The sequence below is a fragment of the Melopsittacus undulatus genome, chromosome Z, assembly GCF_012275295.1.
Source record: "Melopsittacus undulatus isolate bMelUnd1 chromosome Z, bMelUnd1.mat.Z, whole genome shotgun sequence".
Lineage (NCBI taxonomy): Eukaryota > Metazoa > Chordata > Aves > Psittaciformes > Psittaculidae > Melopsittacus > Melopsittacus undulatus.
The window spans coordinates 74,536,303-74,556,292 of NC_047557.1; the positions used below are offsets into that span (position 1 = coordinate 74,536,303).

Sequence of the window (19,990 nt, forward strand, 5' to 3'; positions counted from 1 at the left end):
TGTACACATGTACCAAGCTTCAGGCAAAACTTCCCAATCTGCCACTAGAGCCATCAGCATCTCTCCTTCCGCAGGAAATCTTGGCACAGCAGGAAGCATTTGTGCTGGAACCTCCTTGCTTTTAAGATTAGAAGACTAATCAACTTTTGCTTCAGCGGCACAATGCTAAGTGGCACAAATGAGTATCTGATCCAGATGTGTGGTGTGATGAAGAATTTAAAGATTTTACACTGACATTTTACATTGACAAAGTGCCATAATGCTGTAAAACACAGAGAAATCTCAGTGTCTGATATAGTTATGCACTTATTTATCTGAATACATTGAAGACTGACAGAGGTATGTACTTAGGATGAAACAAGACTGACAGAAGGATATTATCAAATTACAGAACATTCTTGCAACCCAGAGGAGTGCTGCAGGACTGCCTGCATGACAGCATGAAAGGAGAAGAGATATGCTATGGTCAAACACAGCTAAAACAGATGCCGCATTTTTCTGACTTGGCACTTGCTATTCCTCAGGTTCAGCAAATAGCTGTACTTACCACACTTCTTATTTATATCTTTATTGTTTGGAAATGATCCTGTGAGGTGGAACACTCTGGAACTATCCGCCTCTTAATGTGAGTCCCAGTCACAGGGCCCATACCTGCAGCCTGAGCAGCCCAGCATAGCTTTGCTTTCACTTAAGGAAAGCTGAACATTCCAAAGGGAAACTGCTCACTGCAGTGGCTCATCTCAATAACAGCATCTGCAACAAGCAACCACTGCATTGCGTGCCTGAGTGACAAGAAGACTGAGCACACGGGAGCCCTTGTGGCTAGCAGGGAAGAATAAAGTAAAATGCTTTTTCCTTCTACTCATTTCTGTTTTCACTCAAAACTGTTTTAGACAAGTTAAACTGGACAGGTGTATGTTCAGTTTTATATTGTAAGTGTGCAAAGATCAGGATGCATTCTTATTAAAGATTAATTATGTGAAGTGAAACAACTTAAATCAACTATCCTCCTGTCATGGAAACTGTTGCAGAGCCTTTCTGCATTCAGAAATTGAAGGTTTCAGCAACCTCCAACAAGGAATGGAAAAATAGATGAAAAGTAATAAGCTAAGCCCATGACATCTGTTTGGTTCAAGAACCACTCAGACAGTCTTATTGTGCAGGGTAACTATAAAACCTTCATAATATACAATAACCCTCAATGAAAGAGTCATATATTTCACTTGTTTAATGGTTTGAGAGCCAGAGGTTTGATTTTTTTTTTTGCATTTTTTATTCTTAACTACTTTTCACAGATAAAGTGATTTCTATAAAGTTCTCTCTGACACACACCTGCTGGTAAGTATAAGGGTAAGGGAGACAGTTTCATGCAACTTCTAGTTTACTGCTGAGTTCTGGACAGTGCTTTGGGGAAAAAGGCCAAATGTTGGTTTACATGCGTTCTACATAAAAAAAAATATCTGAATTTCTTAAGAGTAAAGGAAAGCTGAGTATTTGGTTCTCTTTAAACCTGTTTTGTTAATTTTTAGAATGCTTTGTAGTCTACTGTTTTGAAGAATATTGCTGAGAGAAATGACTACAGACTACATGTAGGAGTTGTACTGGCAGGCAATATTGAGCTCTATTTTATGCAATTATAAGGCTGGAAAAAATGAAATTGTTGTCTCTGGAAAACTACTTTAACATTTTCCTCTTTTTAAGAAGATTTGTATTGCTTGGTAATCCAAAATGTCCCAAAGTACCGTAAAATGGCTGTTAGGGGAATATTTAATACATTTTTGTCTAAGTTTACTGTAGAAACATGCAATGACTTTTGTAAAGTGACATGAGGGCATTAAAAATGTATGGATTTTTTTTGTAGTATGTTTGATCATTCTTTTTTTTTCCCACACACCAAGTCTCACCGGAAACAGAATATGCCATAAGCTAGCATAAGTTATAGAATTCCTAATGTTCTTCTAATTTATGATTGTTGTCATGAGCTGCCAGGCAAAAATCCCCAAAGCACAATGAATCCCAGTTCTCAGCTTGCCGTTACCAGTGTTAATACAATATCAGCAGTATTAGGAGAAAAAGGCTGGTATTCATAAACACTGAGAAATCTGAATTTAAGTATGAATCAGATGTTACCTACCTTCCAGATTCAGAGCTACCACTGCTGTGTCATCTTCTAATCCTTCAATCACTTCGCACTTATATCTCCCGTAATCCTCCAGTATTATATTTGTAATTATAAGAGAGGCATCATTCTCACTGCTTTCCCTCAGCAACACTCTGCCCTGGTAGTTTCCATAGCTCTTTCTGTGGTGTCCCATTGCAACAAAGACATCCACTTCTTTGAGGTAATCTGAGGTGAGTTTGGTCCACTTGATCCGGATCTTGTGGGTTCCTGAGCCAGCCGTTGATGTGTGTTCATGGTAAAATTTACATGGCAGTGTGACATTGCCACCCCGGCGGGAGAAGATTTTAGCTTGCTCTGCTACCACAAGTAGACGGGGTCCATCTTCTGTTAGGAATCAAGGAGAAAACAAAACCAAGAGTTAGTTTGCAATCTACCTTTTACAGAATGGATATGGTCAATGTCGTAGCAGCAACCAGCTATATTATACTTAGGTCTGCAGCATCATTTCATTGCAATCATTTTATACCTATGCAGTAGCAGGGTGTATAAACCAGTTCTATATAATTGTTTACTTAGCTGTTAGTATGTCTGTGTGTGTATACTCCCAGAGAGGCAGAAGGGCAAACTGGTTTGCCCGAATGCCCCATCATATAGGTAGAGACCATCCTATACATTCCATAGTCATGAAGATAAAGTTGTATAAATATATTATTTCTGGGGTTTCTTTGACAGACTGTGCTGCCCTGGAAAAATCCTGGAAAATACAGATTTCACAGCGGCAGTCAACAGAGTTATCCAAAACTGAGAATTTTTCCTTCTTTTTGTACTTCTTGACTGTGTTTTGCAAAATTGATTTAGCAAGCTCAGCGTTTCTGTAGATATTGCTGTACTCTATCACTAAGACACTGACCAAAGGTAGTAATGCATTACCAGCACTTTGTTCATTAGGAACAGCTACTGACCTCACCCTATAAACAGATTGCAAAGAAAGACTTTGTTATTGCCTTTGTGTGTTCAGAAAGCCAATGCAACTGCCCAGAAATGTGATTCTTAACTTTAAGGCTTAGTCTGAATCATAGCATCACAGACTGGTTTGAGTTGGAAATGACCTTAAAGCTCATCCAGTTCCAATCACCTGACACAGGCAGGGACACCTTCCACTAGACCAGGTTGCTCCAAGCTCCATCCAACCTGGCCTTGAGCACTGCAAGGCATAGGGCAGCCACAGATTCTCTGGGCAACCTGTACCAGGGCCTCACCACTCTCACAGGGAAGAACTTCTGCCTAAGAGCTCATCTCAATCTCCCCTCTGTCAGGTTAAAGCCATTCCCCTTTGTCCTGTCCCTACAGGCCCTTGTCCAAAGCCCCTCTCCAGGTTTCTTGTAGCCTCTTTAGGCACTGGCAGCTGCTCTAAGGCCTCCCCTTAAGGAGCCTTCTCTTCTCCAGGCTGAACCAGCCCAGCTGTCTCAGCCTGTCTCCAATGCAGAGCTGCTCCAGCCCTCGCAGCATCTCCATGGCCTTCTCTACACATGCTCAAGCCGTTTGTCTCTCTCTAAGTGCAGCAAAAGCCAAGGCTAAGCTCCTGAGTGCAGAAGCTGCTGAGAAGCTGACCCTATGCTGAAGGGAGGTATCAGAATCTGTAGCTCAGCAGTGTCTCAAAAGAGTTCTGGGCTATCTAAATGATATATTAATCTAAACTGTAATTTCAGTCTACCTTCACTACGTGTCCATGCTGGCTGCAGTAAGCAGCAGAAAAAACACCAGGGTATGGAGCATGTTATGATTATGCAAAAAGCTCAGGGCTGGTAATTGCAAAGACAATCTTGAGTGCAAATATGCATCTGCTTAAGGAAAACAGGTATTCCAAATGCCTTCTTTGTCTGGAGATGCTGTTGCTATTACCTGCACAGGACACACTAACCAGGGCACCAGATTTCTCAAGAAGGAACAAGCTTGAGTGCCACAAATTGTTCTACCAGAATAAGAGGCCTCCCTACCTAGTGAAAAATCACTACTGCAAAGCAGATCATCCACAGCTCCATAAAACTGGTTTTCTTTTTTACTGCCCTTCTTCCCTGGAGTGAGTAGCCCTGCGAGGGTTACTCCAATAACTCATCTTTCCCCTTTCAGAGGAGAGCATCTGAGGACAGAGGTGATCTGAGGCAAGGCACCATGTAACGTGTTGCTAACACTGTTTCCACAGTATGATGAGAAGGAAGAAAGTAAAGGCAGCCAGAATGGTTTGTTGGTTAAATTCCCTATTTCCTTCAGAGACAAAGATGTTCCACAGACTTCTGTCCACCTTGGGAGGAGGAATGTTATGCTTTAGGGCGGTTATTACCAAGAAATCTGAATCAGAGCTCAACTATATTGGGTCTTTAATACTGAAATAGTCAATAAATATTAGCAGAAAGGACTGGGACAGAAGGGAGAGTCTGACTCAGGCTGCTAACACTTGCTCTTTCTAACAACAGCTAGTCTGTGCCGGCAAGACCTGGAGAGTTGCCCAGAGCACTGTCACCTCTGATTTCAGTATTAGTGTCCTAATGTGGTGGTGTACCTCTCTCCTGGCTGCTTCCTTCCTCCTCTGGCCCTTTGCAGCAGCCATTACCTGAGTTTATATCTCAGCAAGTGTAAAGAACAGAGGGGATGGGAACCAGGGAAAGGAATACATGGCTTTTCGCAGCCTGTAGTATCTCTTTTGTCCCTGGAGTCTTAAAGGGATATTCAATGCTTGAAACATGCCTCCACCCTCAAGTTTTCTAAGAGCCAGTTCTTTTCTACAGAAAAAGAGATGATGAAGCCTTCTCTCTGTCCACATAGCAGGGAAGAAAATCACATTGCTGCTGTTCCCAGACCTAGGAGAGGAGGAAGAAAGGATCTCTGGCTTTCAAGGGAAAGCACATATCAGGCTGGGGGATACTGCATAGTTTCTTTTTGGGCTAGAACACATGCAGAAGACATGCAGGCAGCAGGGATTTGGAATTAAAAATGAGATGACTGGGTTTTGGCAAGAAGCCAAAAGGTCTTTATTATCCTGAAGCCTGTGAGAATCAGGGTGAAATTCACATAACTGCATATTTTTGGGAGTACGGCAAAATGGTCTTGGTCTTTCTGGAGTTGACAGAGGAGGAGTTAAAACCAACAAAACAAACAAACAAACAAAAATGTCCAAACACAGAGCAAACCAGAATCCCTTCATTTATATGTTTAGCACACTGGGTTCAGCATTCCAGCTTACTGCTGTGAAAGTCAGCTTAAATGAGGAATTAATCCTGCTTCCTCAGTTACCTTAATAGAACAAGCTGTTGAGAACTGGTGATCTGATCATAGAAGATGAGATCAACACTATTTTACAGGCCTGTCAGATCTGGCTGCTTATAGGACTCCTGATGAGGCTGCTCTTTTTTGAAAATTATCTTTGTATCTAAATGGCAGGAATATCTAAAAGATGAGTGAAAGAAAGAAAAAGGTGGGACACATGGGTGTTATCACAAAGTCCTATATGTTATTTCAACAAAAGTAATTTTTTTTTTCCCCAAGAACTACTTTCTTTAGAAGTATCACCACAGAATTTGTAAGGGGAATGGCCAAGCCATTATAAACTCTCCAAACACCAGATAATCCTTCACTAATCATTTGTCTGCAACCAGACAGTTTGGATCCTTGCTGGAGACAAGGCAAACTGTATGCATTGGCACTCAAGCGCCTAAGACAGTGGACTAATGGTGAAGAATGTGATGGGCAACATCCAGCTGCTACTTCTGCTAGGAACAGAAATGGCAACAGCCTGGTTATTGGCTCTGGTCTCAGCTCTAATACCAGAAATAGGATGAGAAAGGTTTGCTCGGTGGAGTTTTCACCACTGCAGACATTTTTTTTCCTTGTAAAACAGCTTAGCCGTTAGTACAGAACCAGGCACCACTGGAGAGTAATTTGCCACATTTTTTCTACTCCTGCTTCCCTAATATCACTTCTGACAGACTGGCCTTCTGTGAATCCTCCTGCTGCAATTAGATGGATGACAAAGGTAACATAATGCAAAAAATATAACTAGCTAAAAATGAGTTTGCCCAAGTTGCAGAAACTGACAAGCCATACCAGATAACACACAAAACTATTCAGGTCATCTTTGCTGTATCTTAATGGTGCCAAATTAAGCAGTCATATACTGCTGTCAAAAGGGTATCTTGCTACCTTAAGCAATATGCACAGGCAATAGCACAATACTCCCTCTGTTTTATTTTTCAACTCACTGAATGCTATGCAATTAGCACTGCTGTTCTCTTGACTTTGGTGTGATTCCACTTTCAAGGACAGTAAGTGGACTTGCTCCCATGCTGTTAGAGCTGTCAATTCAGTCTCACCTGGCTGGTTTACTGGTTTAGTTCCAAATCTTCCTTCCGTACACTCACTTAGATCTGTTTGCCTTTTATGCTGGTTTTCTTTGCTGTGGGGTTTTCTTTTTGTCTCCTTTTTGCTTTGGGTTGGACTTTTTCTCTTTCTTAATTGGCTTCTGCATTCAAGAGCAATGGCAAGCCAGTTTGGAAGGCCAGGAACATAATGTGTGGCAGAAAGGATGGGTGCCAGTATGAATCCTTGGCAAACAGCTTTATGTACTTTATCCACCAGAACCATCAAGAAGCTTATGCTGACCTGGCTATAAAACTTCATTATTCCCATATTCTAGTGGACTAATTTACAGAGTTACAGTGGAGAAAAAAATGTGAATATTTAAAGAGAAAAGAAAAATCATGAAGTCAGGGATCAAACCATAGATGTGTTTTGTCAGATAAACTCATGTATTGCCAAATATTCCACATTGCTAATAAACCATTAGGTTAATAAGATTGTATGCCATCCTATTTTAAACACTGAGCTGTTTCTTGCTGTCCTGTAGCATTACCAGGCACTTGAGGGTAACTCTTATTCTAAAATATCCTCACTCTTCCTATAGTAGCGATAAGTTTAGTTAAAACTCAAAAGTATTTTAGGTGATAACAATAATTTCTACTCGCTGTAATATGGACAGAAGTGCATTGCTAATATATATGTTTACATTATCAATTTACGTGTCTATTACTCAGAGAACCCAAAAGAAGAATGACATTTTTACATACTTTTCCTACTACATTTTTCTATATTTTAACTAACTACTTTTTCCTTCTGCTTTTAGAAAAAAAAAATCTAAAAATTTACATCATCTAAAAGACTAGCAAAAGCTGTTTCAATTTGTCCCAAGCATTAATGTAATTTTTTTTTATGTCATGAGAAAGAAAATATAAGCATCTACCTCCTGTGTTCCTACCTCTAAACTGACAGGTTAAAATAATCTATACATTTAAGTTTTGACATGCAATTGATAAGAGAGATGCTAGATAAATTTTCGCAAAAAAAAACATTCAGATTCATTGTTCCAAATAATAATGCAGCTAAAAATACCCATTTTATAAATGGTAGAGAACAAATCTGTCTCTCCAACATAGAGATGACAAGACTGAGGTAAAATGTTTTTCGTCTGGTGCCATCTACTCAACCTGAGTTACACAATAAGGGGAATTGTTAAAGTGGCAGTATTATCTCTAGTTTAGGTTTCTAGGAGACCTTTTCTTCTTTCTTATGGAGTGCATAAAGCCATCAGGGAAATAAAAAACTTCAGCTCTTCTAAAATATTGCCACCTTAAATAAACTTCAAGAATATGTTTACTTCAGCATAAAGAAATTGCACAAAGATCAGGCCTCATAGAGCAAAATAGAACAGAATCATGACACTGTCTCTGCACCTTTTCTGCAGAGAAGGAAATCTTCATGGGTGGCATTGAGAATGCTTGACAAAAATCAAAATATCACAATACTGAGGAGCTTTTCTAATTCTCTACCTTTAGATGCTATATATATGGAATTCGACTGATGTAGCAAGTAAAGGCAAATTAGTAATTTAAAGTTAGGTATTTTGCTTATGTAGTAAATTCTTACAACTTTTTTTTTTTTTTTTTTTAGTACTGGTACCTATCATTTAAGGTCTATTCCAGCATACACAGTCATGAATGTGCTTAATGGAACCACTATGCCAACAGGAGGCAAGGTTGCTCTTTGCTGACATTTCTATAACTATTTCTATAACTTTTCATGGCTATTGGAACGTGCCATGTTCTGAAGAGGAAAATAAGCTGTGTTGATGTAAAGGAAGCAGCTCAGTTGTAAGAAGAGACTGCAAAATGGATCATGACATAATCTAAACTGCCCTGAATGCCAACAGAACCAGAAGGAAATTTAAGCTGAAAAGATAAATTCAAGAAAATTAAAAGATATGCTGGAGGGAAGGAATGCCATCCAGAGGAACCTTGACACACTTGTGAGATGAGCTGATGCCAACCTTATGAAGTTTAACCATAACAAGTACAAGGTCCTACACCTGGGTCACAGCAATCCCAGGCACAGCTACAGGCATAGAAGAAATTCGGAGCAGCCCTGCGGAGAAGGACTTGGGGGTGTTGGTCGATGAGAAAATGAACATAATCCAGCTTCAATGTGTGCTCACAGCCCAGAAAGCCAACCGTATCCTGGGCTGCATCAAAAGGAGTGTGACCAGGAGGTCAAAGGAGGTGATCCTGCCACTCTACTCCGCTCTTGTGTGACCTCACTTGGAGCATTGTGTGCAGTTCTGGTGTCCTTAACACAAAAAGGACATGGAACTGTTGGAACAATTCCAGAGGAGGGCCATGAGGATGATCAGGGGACTGGAGCACCTCCCATGTGAAGACAGGCTGAGAAAGTTGGGGCTGTTCAGCCTGGAGAAGAGAAGGCTGCGTGGAGACCTCATAGCAGCCTTCCAGTATTTGAAGAGTGCCTACAGGGATGCTGGTGAGGGACTCTTCATTAGGGACTGTAGTGATAGGACAAGGGGTAATGTTTTCAAACTTAAACAGCAGAGGTTTAGATTGAATATAAGGAAGAAATTCTTTCCTGTTAGGGTGGTGAGGTACTGGAATGGGTTGCCTGGGGAGGTAGCGAATGTGCCATCCCTGGCAGTGTTCAAGGCCAGGTTGGATGAGCCCTTGGGTGATATGGTTTAGTGTGAGGTGTCTTTGCCCATGGCAGGGGGTTTGAAACTAGATGATCTTAAGGTCCTTTCCATCTCCTTCCAGTGCCTCACCACCCTAACAGGAAAGAATTTCTTCCTTCTATCCAATCTAAACCTTCCCTGTTTAAGTTTTAACCCATTACCCCTCGTCTTTCTACAGGCAACTGACAGCAGCCTTGTGACTACATGCCTTGGTCCTCATGGGGGATTTTAACTACCCCAATATTTGCTGGAAGACTCACACAGCCAATCATTCACAGTCTAGGAGGTTCCTCCAGTGCATTGATGATAACTTCTTAAGGCAAATGGTGGACAAACCAACTAGGAGAGAAGTGCTGCTGGATTTAGTACTCAATAAAAAGGAGGGTATGGTTAAAGTGATGATGGTCAATGACAGCCTTGGCTGCAGTGACCATGAGATGGTGGAGTTTAGGAACCTGTGTGGGAGGAATAGGACACTTAGCAACGCCACAGTTCTGGATTTCCAAAGGGCCAACTTTGGCCTGTTCAATCAACGGCTAAGGGAAGTCTCATGGGAAAGGGTACTAGGTGGTAAAGGGGCTCAAGATAGTTGGTCAGCATTCAAAGACCACTTCTTCCAAGCTCAGGATCAGAGCGTCCCAATGGGTAAAAAATCAAGTAAGGGAGTTAGGAGACCAGCGTGGTTAAACAAGGAACTGCTGGGCAAACTCAAGTGGAAAAAGAGAATTTATGAATTATGGTAGGAGGGGCTGTCCACTTGGGAGGAATATAGGACAGTTGTAAGAGGATGTAGGGAAGCAATTAGGACAGCTAAAGCCTCCTTGGAATTTAATCTTGCAAGTTGGGTTAAGGACAATAGAAAGGGCTTCTTCAAATACATAGTGGGTAAAAATCACACAAGAAGCAATATAGGCCCACTGCTGAACGAGGTGGGTGCCCTGGAGACAGAGGATATAAAGAAGGCAGAGGTGCTGAATGCCTTCTTTGCCTCTGTCTTTACTCCTGCAGACTCTCCCTGTGTGCTCCAGATTCCTATAGCCCCAGAAGGAGTCAGGACAAAGGAGGAGTTTGCTTTGGTAGACGAGGATTGGGTTAGGGATCAGCTATGCAATCTGGACATCCATAAATCAATAGGTCCGGATGGATTGCTCCCACGAGTGCTGAGGGAGCTGGTGGAGGTCATTGCTAGGCCACTCTCCATCATCTTTGATAAGTGGTGGGAAACAGGTGAGGTGCCTGAGGATTGGAAGATGGCAAATGTCACACCAGTCTATAAGAAGGCAAGAAGGAGGACCCGGGTAATTATAGACCGGTCAGCCTTACCTCCATCCCTGGAAAGGTGATGGAACGACTTATTCTTGACACCATCTCTAGGCATATCAAGGATGAGGGGGTCGTTAAAAGCAGCCAACATGGTTTTATGAAGGGGAAGTCATGTTTGACCAACCTTACAGCCTTCTGTGAGGAAGTAACTAGGATAGATGATGGTAGAGCAGTAGATGCGTTTTTTCTTGATTTCAGTAAGGCATTTGATACTGTCTCCCACAGAATTCTCATAGATAAGCTAAGGAAATGTGGTCTTGATCAGGTAGTGAGGTGGATCAAGAACTGGTTGAAAGGAAGACGGCAGAGAGTTGTGGCCAATGGCACAGAATCTAGCTAGAGGTCTGTGACTAGTGGAGTCCCTCAGGGATTGGTGCTGGGACCAGTGCTGTTTGATATTTTCATCAACAACCTGGATGAGGGAACTGAGTGTACCCTCAGCAAGTTCACTGATGACACTAAACTGGGAGGAGCGGCTGACACACCAGAAGGCTGTGTTGCCATTCAGCGAGACCTGGACAGGCTGGAGAGTTGGGCAGGGAGAAACTTGATGAAATTCAACAAGGGCAAGTGTAGAGTCTTGCATCTGGGGAAGAATAACCCCATGTACCAGTACAGGTTGGGGCTTGACCTGCTGGAAAGGAGTGAAGGGGAAAGGGACCTGGGGGTCCTGGTGGATAGGAGGATGACCATGAGCCAGCAATGTGCCCTTGTGGCCAAGAAGGCTAATGGCATCCTAGGGTGCATTAGAAAGGGTGTGGTTAGTAGGGCAAGAGAGGTTCTCCTCCCCCTCTACTCTGCCTTGGTGAGGCCACATCTAGAATATTGTGTCCAGTTCTGGGCCCCTCAGTTCAAGAAGGACAGGGAATTGCTTGAAAGAGTCCAGCGCAGAGCCACAAAGATGATTAAGGGAGTGGAACACCTCCCTTATGAGGAGAGGCTGAGGGAGCTGGGTCTCTTTAACTTGGAGGAGACTGAGGGGTGACCTCATCAGTGTTTACAAATATGTAAAGGGTGGGTGTCAGGATGATGGAGCTAGGCTTTTTTCAGTGATATCCAGTGATAGGACAAGGGGCAATAGGTGTAAACTGGAGCATAGGAGGTTCCACATTAACATCAGGAAGAACTTCTTTACTGTGAGAGTGACAGAGCACTGGAACAGGTTGCCCAAGGGGGTTGTGGAGTCTCCTATGTTGGAGATATTCAAGGCCCGTCTGGACAAGTTCCTGTGTGATGTACTCTAGGTTACCCTGCACTTGCAGGGGGGTTGGACTAGATGACCTTTCAAGGTCCCTTCCAACACTTGGAATTCTGTGATTCTGTCCTGTCACTACAGTCCCTAATGAATAGTCCCTCCCCAGCATCCCTATAGGCCCCCTTCAGATACTGAAAGACTGCTATGAGGTCTCCACACAGCTTTCTCTTCTCCAGGCTAAACAGCACCAACGTGTTGATATATTTCTTGGTGTGTAAAATAAAACTGCGCAGAGACCTTGACAGGCAAACTGGTGTATTCCCATATATGCTGCATAATAAAAATTTATTTATATTTAAAAAAAAACCCTAAAAAGTTAAAGGTTGATCCTTCACAAACCAAGCTTTGTATTCTCTTTGCTGGCCTTTCTTGTATTTCTAAACCATGATCAAACTGTAGCATCTGTTAAAGGCTCCTGCCTCTCCCGAGTAATTAGCTTAGCAATTATTGCAATGGTTTAGTCAAATTCATTTATTTCACAGAACAGCTACACACAGAAGAATGCTCTTCTTTCTGAAGGGTACTCTGCCTCTTCGAATAATTGGTCAGCAACTAGCACTATGAATAGATTAGACAGATATACAAAGCTGAACACTGGGAAAAAAGGTCTTCCTCTCTCATGGGACACACTCCTTCACAGAACATGAGTTTAGGAAAAACTATGCCTTTAATTACATTGATATGGTTAAAGTAGTAGTATTTTTTTGTTGTGGTCATTTATGCAGCTAGAGTATATTTTTGTCCCATTTTCATTTTCATTATGTGATTTAATTTAGGAGTATTCCTTTTTTGAAGAGTGAAATTTGTATCCCTTAAGACATACACAGTTTGCTGGGGTGATGGAGACCAGACGGACAGTGCATCTTATTTAAATACAGTTCCCTCATTTGTCTTTATCCACAAAAGTTAAACTGGAATGACTTTTTTATGCAGACAAGCTACCAGAGAGGAAGTTGGTATGGTCAGTATAGAGCAGCCTGACCAAAAGCATGAAATCTAGCAGAGGCTTCAGGAAAGGAAATAAAGTCACAGAAGATAAAATGCAGCTTTAGATATGTTAAAAAGTTTGTTCATATATATTGGAAGGAAAGAAAAGAATAAAAGATATGTACAAAAGAAGTGGGCCAGAAGAAAGAAACAGAAAGGAGTACTAATAAAGGTAGGAAGGTAGAAGTATCTATTGGATGAGAAATTTGACTGAGGTTCTGTTTTACTTTATTAACCAAAAAGAGGAGAACCAGGAACTAGAACTGACACTGACAGCAGGAACAGGCATATTAACGAAGCCAGTAACTCACTTCAAATTAAAAATTGGTAGATTTAAGAGAGGACAGATCTATACCTTTTGCATTGTTAAAGAGGTTGGTAAATGTTTAGCAAAGCTGAAGAATTTGTTTCAAGAGTGTAGACATTTGAAAGACGTAAGCTCAGTGTTCATAAGAGCAATGACCTATCAGTGTAATAAAAGAACAATAAAATTTATTAAATAATATTCATTCTGATTAGCAAATGCTGAATCTGAGAGAGATGGCAGAAGCTCTTATATTAATGGAAGGGCAGCAAAGTGAGATAACTGGATCTTCTGGTTCACGAGTTGTTAAGGGAGTGAGAAGCATGCTGAAATAGCTGTCAGACCACAATACAGTATCAATAGGTGGTTGCGTTTTAGGAAGGCCAAATGAAAGATAAAGGTGATGAGGTGGCACTGTGAATCAGTGGTTTAGGAGGCTGTGAAAAAATAAGAAATGATGGTGAGGACAAAACAAAGTGTGGATCAAAAGCAGGTTAGGAAGGGCTGTTAAAAGTCTTAATGAAGCAGCGAAATAGAAGTCTTTTAAACTGGCACAATTTCATTTTGCAGTATGGAGTCACTACACAGATAAAGTGGAAGACAATAGAGCAATACCACAAGTGCTGTATTAACAAATCCTCTTTCTAATAACTTTGGATTTGATGCTCTGAAAGTATGATGCTGCTTAAAGTACATGAAAGCATTGGTATGAAATGAAAACATAAAGATGAAAGCTGAACTCATGAAATATATGACATTCACCTCACAGCCTGAATTACTGACTTTATTACTGATACTTGGTATGGCAAACCTGATGGTAGAGATAATGGCTCATCTACCACTTTAAGAATGTGCCGTGTGTTTCTGGACAACAGTTAAATAACAAATACATGTAAGGAAAGTAATTTAACTATTTACAAGCTGATTAGCATGACCTCAACAGCAAACAGGGCATTAGAACATTTTTTGAAGAAAAAATGTTGAAGAACAGAAATGGAATATGTCATTAGAAAGAGGGATAAATTGCAGTAGATACCTACCAAAGGGTATCAGGCTAATTCGATATAAAATATATAATAACAGTAAATGTATAATGCTAAGGAAATGTGATGTATCAATTACTTGAGCTCATTTCCAATTTCTGGAAATACATGGAATTAGGATGGAGAAAATAGCTGTTTTGGTAGAAACTTTGTTAAGTGCCTAAGAACTAGATACACAGGAAATTATTGCTTGGTCTGAAACATCAATGATTAGCCTAAAAAAAAAGTCCAATGAACTGTCTCCAGCATAATTTTTGAGACTCCCTAATATTTCCACTAATTTTACCTCATAAAACCATTGAATTAATAAAATTTTCACATGGCATATTATGCATCACTGAAGGGAGGAGAATGAGTATTTAGAACATTTGAAGAAAGATGAATGGAAAATGTATGGTAACATTTCATGTTGAATACATAGATTTTGAAGACCTAAAATGAAGAATTAGTCATATAAACCTAGTAACTGGCAATTGCAAGTGATGAGAGAGAATGACTGCTAAATATTATCTATCACAACAGATGATTGAGCATCACTGCAGCATGGCTGGGAAGAGTACAAATTTAATCCAAAGTCTAAAAACAGTGCAATGATAGCTGAAAAAAAAAAATAATTAGTTATGCTACTGTAAATTATTATCCAGAATAAAATCCTGGCTGGGCACACTCAGGAAGTATGCATTCAAACAAGAACAAGTATAGAAATTAACGTTACCAGGTAACTGTAGGTTATACACTCAGGTAGGAATTTGGAAAAGTTTGTTCAGATAATAGCTGTAAGGATGTGGTGTTAACTTATTAACATCTTAAGGTGAACATTAAAGAAGGAATTTTTTTTTTATTTGAAGCTAAGGAATAACACTGGAAGCATAAGGCCATACAATGGCTGTGAACAAACAGGGAGAATTAGGAGAGCTTTTTTTGTAGCAGATAGTATCCGAAACTACCTTACAGTAACGTTCTTTTTTAAAAATCAAACTAGACCTACAGAAGATTTCCTGATGTGAAGAAACTGGAATAGAGGACAATTTAGTTCATTGCCTCAAGAGGTCCCTTTCAGCTCTGAGTACTTGACTACACAACATCTATCCCCAGCTTTTGTTATTCCAAGGCATTCCAAAACATGCAGTCCAAAAGGAGATAGCTACAGATCTCTTGGATATCAGCTGTGGAGGGGGAAGCTACACTCCTTAATGTAATATAGAATATCTTTTTTTATGAAGCTATAACACGTGTTCTACTGGCTTCCTGATTTCCAGCTTATTTCCAGCATAAAAGTTTATGCAACATTGGGCATGGTGGATTCCCAAACCTTTTGGGATTCCACAGTAGAAAGGAATGAAGAAAATTAGTATTGAAATACTAATGTAAGTTCCAAGTAGTTTTATTCTATTTTATTTGTGATCTATGGATTTCAGAGCCTGAAGAAGCTGATGAACTAAGCTCATGGTATAGCTCAATTTTAAGCATTCCTGGAAGGAATAAACTTGAGGTTCTGATGAGTTTTCATAGGTAGGGAGAATCTTGAAACTTTTATCACCTTCAAATTATTTAGCACTTTCAGACTGCACTGTACAGAAGTGTGATAAGTGTGATAAGCCACATGCATACTTTTTCTGTGATGCAGATAAGATAGTGTGATAAGCCACATGCATGACTTCAGAATTACACTAAACTGCTGACTAAGCAAGTTTTGAATGGGTTTAATTGTTTCCGCTTATTTAAACTTTCAAAAAGATAAATTGAGTTCAGAGATAAGAAACTGCATTATACAAGGAAAGGCAAACTGTGTATGTCTTAAACATTGATGTCAAGTTTGAAATTTACCCTGGGTAACAAATACTCATCATCTCACAACAGTGATATACCTTCATTTTGATACAACACATTCATTTGACCTTCATTCTGTGAGCTTCCTTAATGTGAAGCCAGCTATCTGTTATTCCTTATTTGACCTTGACAATCTGAGTGCCTGTTTTAATAAGTGCAGGGTATCTTTAACTTCTGTGACTTTCCTGTGGACTTCTTTCTGAATGTTAAGGATTTCTTAGTAACCTGCCCTAACTTAGTAATCCATATTTACACAAACACTCAAATAACACAGCTTGCCAGCTGAGAAAGAGAAAGGAATCAATATTAAAGAGAGAGAGAAAGAGAGAGAAAGAACAATAATGTTGCAAGATTGATTTTAGCCAACCTCAAGAAATTTATAAATGAAAGCAGGAAAATCCCTGTTAGTTCTTCCTATCCTTATTGCATAAATCCCCTGTTTTTTTTTATTACAGAGAATGGCCCTCAATGACTAAAGCAGGGACTGAAAAAACAGCTGCATTGTACTGCAGACTCGAATCCTGCTACAGCTATAAGCTCTAGGATTCAAACCTGAATCAAATGTGATTATGCAGAAGGCCAGTATAATACATAGTGCGAATTAAAAGTATGAGGAAAGACACATTTTCTTCTGGGGTAAGCTATTTTTTCCCCTAATTTAACTGCCTAATTATGATCTCAGATGTGCTGAGCCTTTTAAAATAATCATCAGCAATAAATTTCTGTAATGTGAAGAACTATGTATGACAGTCCTCTTAAAATCAAATATATTCCACAATAAACTAAAGGTGTTACAACTATTGCAGATGCTTATTTCTTACTTTAGGATGCATGTTTTTTCCTTTCTCTTAAATTATGCTGTACTTTACTCACTAATATTTGCAAGGCTGTGACTAAGTGCTATGAAACAGTGCAAATTTCATTTAATTTTTTACTTTCTGTAGGAGTAATAGTAATGCAACAGAACCAGAAAAGAAAAGGTGTGGTCATCAGTAATAATAGTATATTTTAAAAAGTGCAACTTTATAAAAAAAATAAGGCTCATTAAGCACATTATTCGCAGCAATAATGTTTTCCTCAGCAATCTGTAGATACTGGTATTTTCTCTTGTATTTCCTTACCTTGAATGTGAACAATTCTTTCATGACCCAGACTTGAGTTGTCAGAGTGAGGTTCAGCCCAGCAGACAGAAATCAGCACCAGAAAAAGTAGACTCTTCATCTTTATAGTTAAAAGAATCTTCTTCACTGTAAGGGCATCACATACAAAGAGGCTTGTGAATTTTTGGATACCTTCAGTGTTGCACTGCACAACTTGTTACAGCAGTGATCTTACAAGGGGTTTATAAGATATTTAACTCATTCAGCTGAAAAAGTTACCACAGCTACTAATTTTTTAGATATGAAGACTGGATGTTTTTATCACCGACTTTCATTAAATGAAACTGCCAATCCATATTTAACTCTGCCTACGCAGAAATGCAACATGAAAAAATAAAAGCACACACACAATTATCCATAAACCAAACTCCTTGCAAGATCATATGTGAGCAATGCCTGTGTTTCAAAAGAGGGTTCTAGTGTGCTTTTGGTTTTCCAGACTTACTCTAGATCTGGTCTACAAATAAAGTTAAAACAATCAAAGCTATCACTGTATCTACATCCACTGCATGATGCAATCTGCTGGTGATAGATTTTCAAGATTAAAACAATCTTCTCATAGCTTTTGGCATTTCAATCAAGACTGCAAGTTAACTTAGCAGTCAGGGTGGTAAGTTTGCTTGACCTAAGCAGTAAAGATGACAAAACATTTCTTAGGCTGACTAGAACTATTTTATTTCAGATCCACTTACCATTTTAAAAGATGCCTAAATATACAATGAAATGTTCAAAACCAGGCACAAAGTAAGTTACAGTTGTATATGCTACCACTGCAGTTGCCCTGATTGATTTTTCATTCATTTCTACCTAGAATGCTGACGCACTAACTTAGTATGCCAGGTAGGGTCTCTGCAGTCAGCAGAGCTGAGCACTGCAGGAAAAATCTCTGCCAGCCTCTGAGTTGCAATTAGGCAAATGAAGACCTGAAATAGAAAAGGAGGCATAAAAGTACAAGAGGTTTTATGTAGAGGGCTCAGGTTGCTGTGTGTTTTATAGTCTGGTTTTTATGACCCTGATTTCACGAAATAAAAGACAGCTATTTTCCAACTTTGTCTTTCAAGAGACTCATATTTTTTCCCCAATCATGAAAGGGTGGCTGCATTATTAACATACTTCTTCTGTGATGCAGAGACAAATTTGGTTTTTTTCCCCTTTTTCTCCAGTAAGGTAGAAATACATCAAAGTTACAGTGCACTCTCAACCACAACCTGAATCAATGTCTGAGCTTTGCAAACAGCCCCTGTCCCCAAACAGACTTAAACACCTATGTGTTTCAAGTCTAGAGTCAAATATTGTAATCTGAGCCAACCTCTACTACAGACTAAGATGCAGAAATGCTGCTTCTATATTTTCTTAACAGAACATGCATATTACTTGCCTGCTCTTCCATTTGTTCAAAGCGAGTTTGGGTGGGAGTTCAAAGCCAATTCAGCATCCCTTACTCCTTACTGTGGACTGTCTAGAGGTAGGACAAGTGCTGGCTGTACAGTTTTCCAGGTGGTCCACTCTCAGTATCTCAAGGCTCTCCAGCCACTCCCTCTTTCCTGGAAAGCAGATGACCTCCGTTCCAGAGAGCAAGGACAGATGCGGCTTCCCCTGGAGCACGTCAGCCGGAGCCTTGGCTAACCAGAAAAGTTGTATTCCGCCTGCACAATGGGACCACCAGCCTGGCTGATGGAAAGGGCAGGATACACTGGTGTAATACCAAATGTCTCTTTTCCCCATAAATCCCAGAGCTGGCACGTGATGTTTCCCCTCTAAGAGTGAAGAAAGCTTCAGGTTTGAGGTTTTGATTTTTTTTTTTTGGCTGTTGACTAAAAACTGTCAATTTTATTACTTTTTTTTTTTCTCTTGGTTGGGAGTGAGTTTTCTTGATTTAGAAATAGTCTGGTTAACAAAGTATCTTTGATTTTGAAGGAAAGTTTGTTCCCACCTCAGTCTGCAGCCTAAAGCCTATGCTGGATTTAAAACTCCTGGACACAGTAAGTGGAAGTAAAGCCCATGGGGAATGCACAGACCTGCTCTGGGAGCACCTTATCTGTGCATTAACATGTTGTCTCTACTCCTTGCCACAAACCTAGTATTTTCCATGGCACTAGTGAAAAAAAAACAACCACATAATCAGATGAGAGATGGTACTACAGCATCCCCATCGCCACCAAACTCCATGTGCATAGGGACTGGGGGTCTATTGTGGAATAAGAAAGATCTACCTCCTGGTTACATGGGTGGAAAACTCTACACATGTTCCCCTTCTTTGTGAAGGTCTCCCTAATATGATGGGGGAAAATTCTCCATGTAGCGTCATCAGGTTATAATTGTCAAAACAACTAGTTTCAGGGTTAGCCTGATGCACTGAGTGGGCAGAATATACTTTTCAGAGATATTGGCCTTCAAGCAAATATCCTGTTACTTTATAAAGCTTATATGACAGCATCACACAAGTGGGATGAGAGGAAGGTCAGCATGACTTGGATATATCTTCTTTTTCTTCTATTTGCTGAATGCAGCTGAACAATTTCAGATGTCACATGTTACCATGTGTGTATGTTACCAGGTATGTGTGTATGTCTGTGCTCTGTTTGACACTGATAACGTTCATCTGCACCTTTAAGGTGTGTTTGTCAGACTGCACAGAACCAACAAGAACTTAAAAGCTATTTTCCAGGAGAGCAAATGCCTGGTTAATGTTTTAGAAAATGCATCTATCACATATCTTTGCTTCATACTTGAAGCCAATCAACAGAGAGTAAAGTTTTAGCTGGTCAGAATCATCATGCTGGGGGCCATTTCAACCCTCCATTTAAGTCCGAGCAGTTTTAAGGCTGCTCCCTTTTACTGCCACGTACAACAGCAGCTGAGGAAATGTGGGTGTCTGAAATTAGGAATACCCTGACCTG

General features: G+C 40.1%; 1 protein-coding gene across 2 annotated transcripts in view; it reads right to left on the reverse strand.

The window, feature by feature from the left end:
• HAPLN1 (hyaluronan and proteoglycan link protein 1) overlaps positions 1-19,990 on the reverse strand; it is a 64,330-nt gene that overhangs the window by 17,222 nt on the left and 27,118 nt on the right. The window contains exons 1-3 of one of the 2 annotated variants that reach the window (XM_005143772.2): positions 17,052-17,151; positions 11,143-11,145; positions 2,135-2,506 (exon numbers count right to left, since the gene is read on the reverse strand). In XM_005143772.2, the coding sequence (XP_005143829.1) occupies positions 2,135-2,506; positions 11,143-11,145; positions 17,052-17,151 (475 nt within the window). Of the gene's footprint in view, positions 1-2,134; positions 2,507-11,142; positions 11,146-17,051; positions 17,178-19,990 lie in introns of those variants that run through there. The other variant, XM_005143771.1, reaches the window with a different exon arrangement.